Raw genomic sequence first — 8,414 nt, 5'->3', positions numbered from 1 at the left:
TGGTGGATGTGCTCTGCCTATAACACTGTTTCTATGATGCCCTGTCTGCTGGCAGAACAGCAGAAGCAACATTTGGAGACAAGAATTTGCAGTGTATTTTCAGTTTTGGGTAACTGAGCTAAAAGATAGCATGGGGTACAGGGAGAGGAAGAAAGGCTTACTGAATTGGTGCTGATGGATTCCTGTAACAAAAAAGAATGGGGAAAGTGATACTGAAAAAAAGGGAGTATTTACTTTAATATGTCCTTCATATAGGTGATGGGAAGACCAAACTTTTTGAGACAATGTGTACTTTATGATTTGCTGAAGGGAAGCAACAGGGGAAAGCCCTCAGGCATTTGTACCTACTCAGTGGTTTACTCTCTATTTTGTCACGTAAATTTTACAGGTCTGCTGAGACAGTCATCACTTACATGCCTGTTTGCTGTCAAAAAACTTGTGCCAGCAAACAAAACACTGGATTTTCCTGCTCCCCTTTGTTTTCTCGCACAGCAGCCTTCCCACTGCCTAGGTTGTTTTGGAGATGTCTAAAATGCTCAGCAGTTTTCCTAATTTTCCATATTGCCTGCAAGAGTTTACCATGCTTCTTCCTGAACAACATGCCAATATTCTTGAGGGGGTAGTCAAGAATGCAAGCAAGACAATGGTGAGTTTGGCTTATAGCTGGCATTTGGGTGCAAGCAAGAGAAGAAAATCTACTTATACAACAAAGAATTTGGTATTGTATTAATATTTCATTTTGCTTCGGAGAGAATACCCGCTTCTTCCCTTCCCCAAGAAACGACTCACATAGCCTATGTCTTATTGCTGTTCATCAAGGCACAGTGGTTATCAGTGAGCATGCACAAAACCTGCAACAAATAACCACGGTTTGATGGGATGAAACTTGTAAATATGCTCAACAATAAATTATTTTTCCTCATTGTAACAAAAATCTTCATAATAACAGAATTCCTCATCATAACAAAAAAAAAGGCGCTCACTTCCAGCTCTAAGTCTGCAACAAAACCTACCTTGTGACCAATTTTAACAGGCAGCGTATTGCTCTACCTTTCTGTGCCATCACTGTGTTCTAATTCACATGGGATTCAAATGCAAGATTCAGTTTTAGCTTCTTAAAGGGGTTTTCTGAATTGCCCAACACCAGTGACAGAATAGGAATGATAACTGGAGGATAAATAAATGCTTTTCTAACAAAGCTGAAAGAGACACCAAAAGTTTACACCAAGGCTTCAGTAATTTTTATTAAAATATTTTTAAAATATGTGCATGATACACAGAAGAAGAAATGCAGTTTATTTTTAAGTAATATGATTTGAACTGCCAACAGTATTTCTTCTTTCATAATTTTAGTACACACACCTTTAAAATAACAAACCTGACAGAGTCAAGACAGGAGCATTCTGTTTTTATCTAAAGCAAGATTAAAATAAAAAAAGATAATTGCTTCAAAACTTGGGAGATTTTAATTTATGAACGAGTTACTGCAAAATGACATCTGGGGATTTAGGTTGGAAAGTTCATTTAGAAAGCCTTATAAATCAACCTAAATATTGTCTATAATCTATGAGGCAATCTAAGGCAATCCCATTGCACATGGAACTCATTTATCTACGTCCACTGGTACCCAGCTGCCCAGATGCCAAATTAATTTTGTGTAGACTCCTGACAAAATTGTGGAGATGTCCCAGAAAAGAAAACGTGCAGAAAAATAATTAGCTGTGACTGCTGAGCAGACGTAGTACAAGCTCCTCATCCTCTGCCAGAGAAAGCCCAGTATCTAATGGCAAACAGGGGTCCTCCTCCTCCTCCTCCTCTTGGCTGAATTTCGTCTTCTTTCTTTTCCGCGGCATTTCTTCTGCTGCAGTACTATTGTTACAGCTTCTTTTCTTTTTTCCACTCCTCTCCTCAACTTCACTGCAGAAACAAATCAATTAGTCTTTTTAACAACTGTGGTAATCAATATTAATCATGTAATCAAACAATTCATTTTAAACAAGGCAAATTTATGTCAAGATAAGTGCAAACAAAATTACAATTCAGAAGGGCAAAGCAATAGAAGCCGATGAACTCTGAATGTCTAAATTAGAACTGCTTTTAGGCCGAGGTGATGGTGGATGTTCTGCTGTCTTAATTGATTACAGTATATCAAGATATTGCTATCAGTCTTATCTAATTATTTGCTGCCTTATAGACTGACTGACAACTTGACAAAACTGATTTAGTGATGTGTCGGTGGACCTTTACATGCATTCAAGATCCTGTCTAAAATAAATATTGGACAAAAATAAAAACACCAGAACTGTCATTTCATTGGCGAATCCTACATTTAATACAGTTTTGATCTCAGTCTATGTAATTCAAGCCACTCTTTCCCCTTCTTTCAGAAGCTTTCCTTGGGAGATATTAACCACCTCTTTGCCATGAGAGAAAGAGGAAAAACCCAAGCCGGTTATTTTCCCTGGTGAATTCCTATTTCTTCTGCTGATTTGGATGAATAGCGTTTTGCAGCCTTCAATCTGGATGAAACAGCTGCGTATCTGTTTCAATACTTCGACTTCTGTCACATGGCCACATGACAGCAACAGGAGGAAAGCCCAAGGTTTTCACATATCTTCATGTGTTTTTTGTCCATTAACAGAAAATTTGCTATAAATCACCTTATCTAAGATTAAAATAATCTAATTAACAAAATCTGATATAATATCCATGTACCAGGTTATAGGGAGCTGGTTGTCCTAAGCTGTAGGGTAGAATTCATACCAAAATGAGTAAAATGCAACCCCTCTCAAACCACTCCCTCCAAAGAAGTTAACTGAAACAAAATGGCATTCTCAGTTTTTCACATTTGTATTTTAAGGAATATGACATAAACGGAAAATGTTTTTTCTAAAACAGGTTGCTAAATTCAGATTTTCAGTTAAAATCTGGCAAATTTCTACCCAGAAAATTTGATTAACTTTAAAAAAATAGACGTATCAACAACAACAAAAACAAAATGCTTGAATTGTTATAATTGCTTGAATGTAAACATAATGTTTGCGAAATGTTTCATTCAGAAATACTGTTTAGAGACTTAACAGTTAGAAACAGCAGTTATAACAAACAGCTCAAACGGGGCACTACTGTCCTTTGAAGACAGCACAGGGATGCAATGCCCACTTCAAACCACCACCAGCTGCCCACCTTGCTTTTCCATTAATAGGACTATTTACCAGCCTGTGAAACACTGGTTTCACCACTCATTGGAAACCAGCCTAACCCAAACATTAACCCCCAAATGTAGCAGTTTACAAAGAAGTTCCTGAATGCTGGCTGAGAGGGATCGGCAGCGCAATGCTTCCTCCTCTTCCTGGCTTACACATGGTGCTTTCTGGCTGCCTCTCCATCGAGACGAAGGAATAGCGTAAGATCTGATGGCCTTGCCCTGGACTGCAAACGTGTGACCTGCTTCCCTCTCTCATCCATCCCACCTTTCATAGAACAACAATGCCAACTCCCGCCTGCTTACTACAGCACAGAGAGAGGAGGGAAATCCTATGAGAAACACCTTGCATTCCCACAACTGAAACAAATCTAACACCCTGCCTTTATATTGTCCTTCTCCACCTATCCTAAAGAAACACTGTAAAGCAACCAGATCTAACGAGAGATGTCCCTGCCCATGGCAGGAGAGTTGGACTAGATCTTTAAAGGTCCCTTCCAACCCAAACCATTCTATGATTCTATGAAGAGCTGATGACTGTGCAGCAAATACTTTTCCTAAAATGGGATGTTTCAAAGGATACAGCAACTTTGACTGCTTTCAGCTGTCATTTGCATGGGGGTGGCATTTTCATTTCTTACCAATGCTTATTCTATTCCTTTCCTGGGGAAAGATCTAGTTATCTCTGTAGCGCTTAAGATAGTCCATAAATGCTGAAGCTATACTGATGGTATATGAAAACATGCTAAAGGACTAAGACTTCTCACTGTTCCAAGTGGCCAGTGTGGGTCTGGGCTGGAGTTCCATGGTGTTCACTTTGATCAGGACAGAGTATAGGGGTTCACTTTAAAAAGTAAAACTAAACCTCCTTAAGTAAAAACATTTTAGCTTGTTTGCAAAAGGGCCAATTATTTCCAGCATTCAAAGGGATTCTGAAGCCCTGTTTGCATTCATAATTGACTAACGCTTCATCTAGGACATTAGTTCAAAAGATTTTGCAAATAAAACAATGCAGAAATCTCACAAGTTAGGAAATAGCAGACCTTAAATACCAAAAATTATATTAATTTTTGGCGTTTCAGGGGCCCATAGGCCTACATGTCTGTAAGGTATAGCATTTAAATACAAAATGCATTTAGAAGAGACTGTGAGATTTCTAATTTTTTCCACAAACAAAAAGCACATCAACACAATTATGATTAACTTTCATCATAAGCTTTGTGGGAAGATTATGCTGAGTCAAGCTGTTTCTTATTATTACTGAGGGATCATGGTGCTTGATTAAGTACTAAAGATGTATCTACATGTTAGCAGGTATATTTTCACACTAATTTCACCCCTACTGGGCTGTAAGCTGGAGAGTGAATAAGGAGGAACATATAACGCAGGAAGCAGGAGCAAAGCCATCGAGCAATGAAGAGAACTAAAGGTTTGTGTTCTCGTGATGCACAAAAAGTAGAAGTAAAACAGTATTTGACAAAGGCAATTAGGAAGGAAAGCAGACAGTGATGTGGAGCATCTAAGATGTTCGTAATTTTGAGATGCAGAGAGAAGACAGACAGTGCCTGTCCATAGAATGGTTTGGGTTGGTAGGGACCTTTAAAGATCAGCTAGTCCCACACCCAACCCTGGCCCTGCAGGATGGATTTTTACCAGCAACGGCTTGGGTGGCGTAGAGAAGGGCTGTACTGCTCTGCAAGAGCAGTCAGACACATAGCTTTTAGGAAGGATGAAAGAGTCAATTTTAAAAGGAAGCTGAAAAATAACCAGGAGAAATATCTGGCATCGTGATGCCAAGGGGCATCCTGTACTCCATCTGGGTGCTTCTCCTTAGCTGTTTGGACAGAAGGCTCTTTGGAGGAGATATAATATGTATAATTCTCAGGTATGCATGTAAAAGGACTGACTGTGAAAGCAGCTATATGGGGATGACTTCTGCACTTAACCATCAAATGAATCGGTCTCTTTTGACCAAAGGCCTGTCAGTCCACCCTGCAGAGCCCATCTTATCATTGGTCACTTTCCATGGGCATAAATAGCCCCTTATTCCTCCCAAACTGATACACTACCAGCTGCATCCACAAATAGCCAAAACAAAATAAAGTTGTTCTAAGGTGAAGTGTTTTCTGACAGAACAACACAGTTAGAAAGCAACTCCACAATTCAGATGCAAACCAAAGCCAGCGTGGTTTTTTTGTCTTCTATTTATAACACCTAGAAAGCAGCATATGCAGCTGGACTATAATTCCTTCCTTTTACCATCTGGTGCAATCTAGCTTTTCAGCTGCCTGAGTGACCTGTGCAGTCTGAAGCTGCCTGATGGAAGGATTTACTGGGACTGGGCTGTGTTTACACAGGCGAGAAGGTACTAACAGCCAACTTATCAACAGGCTCAGTAATTTCTGTGGTCACTGTTTGCACAGCTGTAACAGCGAAGGAAGATACTACTGTTTGATACGTACTGTTTATTACTCAAACACTAAAGCATGGTTTATGAATCCTGTCCCTTAAATAAATGCCAGCATATATGAATGGCATCTGGGAAACAGGGGATCTAACTATGACCCTGATAGCTACACAACACAAAACTCTAACTACTCAAAAATAATTTCACAAGTATGTTTTGAGGCAATACTGAGAAGACAGAAAACTTTTAATTGCTATTATTTAACTTGTTTCTGGGCTTCACAGTATGTCTTAAAACCTAAATACAGCTTGTTAAGTGCTTGAGAGTCAGTCATTTGAAATGTGCAGCCACACAGCCAAGCTGCTGTTGTTCAAAAAGCGTGGTACTACCATGACATCTCTAGACAGGCTCTGCTTCAGTTAACATTTATCAGAGCTTGCTTTGGAGCCTAGGTTTACCATCACTGCTCTGGAAACAAACTGCCCTTGCCACTGAATTGCAGGCCATGAGTCAAGTTTCCAGGCTGCAATATAGCACACACAAGCTCTTTCCCAAAGAAACATACAGGAATAATGAATGAATCTGTTAATAAAATACAGTTCAGAAAAGTTAGGAACAATTTATACCATAAATATTGGCATTTTGCTAATCAAACATGCTGTGCCACAAACCTTTTTCCATGTAATAAATTTTAATTCACAAGGCCATGGCAGCAATCCTAATGAAGATTAATTACTGCAGTGCCTTCCATAAAGCCCAGTGCAGCTTCTTTCTTACTTGCTGTCAGAATGCTACAGCATATAGAAATGGTAATGAAAATATATTGTGTTGTGTTATTTCCTGGATTTGAACAGGCTGGGCCGATGGGCCGAGGCCAGTGGTGTGAGGTTCAACCAGGCTCAGTGCCGGGCCCTGCCCGTGGGTCACACCAGCCCCAGGCAGCGCTACAGGCTGGGGCAGGGGGCTGGGAACTGCCCGGTGGGAAAGGGCCTGGGGGTGCTGGCTGACAGCCGGCTGGGCATGAGCCCCCAGTGTGCCCAGGTGGCCAGGGGGCCAGCAGCGTCCTGGCTGGTGTCAGAAACAGTGTGGCCAGCAGGGCCAGGGCAGTGACCGCCCCCTGTACTGGGCACTGGTGAGGCCGCACCTCGAACCCTGGGTTCAGTGTCGGGCCCCTCGCTGCAGGAGGGACGTCGAGGGGCTGGAGCGTGTCCAGGGAAGGGCAGCGGGGCTGGGGAAGGGGCTGGGGCACAAGTCCTGTGAGGAGCAGCTGGGGGAGCTGGGGGTGTTCAGCCTGGAGAGGAGGAGGCTGAGGGGAGACCTTATCGCTCTCTATAGCTGCCTGAAAGGGGGGTGTAGGCAGCTGGGAGTTGACCTCTTCTCCCAAGTAACAAGGGACAGGACAAGAGGAAATGGCCTGAAGTTGCACTAGGGGAGGTTTAGATTGGATATTAGGAAAAATCTCCACCAAAAGGTTGCCAAGCATTGCAACAGGCTGCCCAGGGAGGTGGTTGAGTCACCATCCCTGGAGGCATTTAAAAGTCGTAGATGTGGTGCTTAGGGAGGTGGTTTAGTGGTGGACTTGGCAGTGCTGGGTTAACAATTGGACCTGATGATCTTAGCGGTCTTTTCCAATCTAAATGATTCTATGATTCCCTTACTGGCCATTCCACTGATGTAAATCAGCTCTAAAACTAGATTTATAAAAAACAATTGCAGGAAAAGGGATGAATAATCTACTTGTAATGAAATACCAGTGTAATAGTACTAAAAGCAAAAGACAAGTCCATCTTTTTATCATTTATTAAAGCTGAAGTACCATAACATGGAAGAAGAAGAAAAAAAAAATATTTAAATGAAAACCAGACCAGCAAGATGTCGCAGCACTCTCCAAACTATCAAGCTGCAGCAAGGTCTTTTACCATCTCATACCAGCATACTCTTCATGCCAGTCCCTCTGCTGCCTTCTCCTCGTTTCACCTCATCCAGGGCCCACTCTCTCATCTCTTGCTTCTTCCTGGGCTGCTCTCCCTTCATTGGCTCTCAACCCCTTAACAGAACCAGCCACAGCTGCACCTTATCTACATCGGCCAACCCACCGCCCCTGAAGCCAGCCCACAGCTGTATATTATCAATGATAATTAACCCAGCTTCATTCTGCTACAGCAAGACGGCATGCTTAATACTTCTTATTATTGCATGGGAAGAATAGAGAAGATATGACAGAAAAAAGTACTCCAGCCAACCATCAACATCTCTGTTCCGCTCTGAAGTCACCTTTACTTTCTAAAGGCTCTAGCAGACAAGTGGCAGTGGACTCAAATCAGATGTCTGAAGCTGTAACAGAACTTTTCTTCCCTGTTCCCATCACAGACATTGCTGACCATAAAGCAGCAGCATCTGACTCAGCCCTGAACCACCAGAGTTTCCGTTCAGTGTATCTGCCCTAAGCAATTTCATCTTATCTTTATATACCAGTCTGAAAACTCAGATCATTCAGGAGTTGGTTCTCATATCACTGCTCTGGGTTGGAACTGCTCTAGCTAGAGGTCACCGTGGCTTCAATAAAACCATTTTAATTTGCTGTACGTCCCTCTGTCAAAGGCTTAACCTCCTCTGAAATGTGCTGCTGCCTTTGGAGATGCTGCTAACCACCTACCTAACTGTTGCATATATAGTCATGCCTCCTCAGCTTCATCTGACACTGACATTCTTCAGATCCATTGTTCTCCTTTTCTTTTCTATGACCACTATCATTCTCCAATTGTTGACAGTTAATTTATGAATTGAGTTTTCAGTTAATAC

General features: G+C 41.7%; 1 protein-coding gene across 1 annotated transcript in view; it reads right to left on the bottom strand.

Moving 5' to 3' along the window:
- Positions 1-1,218: 1,218 nt before the first annotated feature.
- DDX10 (DEAD-box helicase 10) overlaps positions 1,219-8,414 on the bottom strand; it is a 192,216-nt gene continuing 185,020 nt past the window's right edge. The window contains exon 18 of the mRNA XM_055702317.1: positions 1,219-1,917. Coding sequence (XP_055558292.1) covers positions 1,716-1,917 — 202 coding nt within the window. The 3' untranslated portion in view covers positions 1,219-1,715. The remainder of the gene's footprint in view (positions 1,918-8,414) is intronic.

The sequence above is a fragment of the Falco cherrug genome, chromosome 2 (genome assembly GCF_023634085.1).
Source record: "Falco cherrug isolate bFalChe1 chromosome 2, bFalChe1.pri, whole genome shotgun sequence".
In the NCBI taxonomy this organism is placed as follows: Eukaryota; Metazoa; Chordata; class Aves; order Falconiformes; family Falconidae; genus Falco; species Falco cherrug.
Note: the sequence above shows the minus strand (reverse complement) of the source record. Positions and strands in the feature narration are given on the sequence as shown.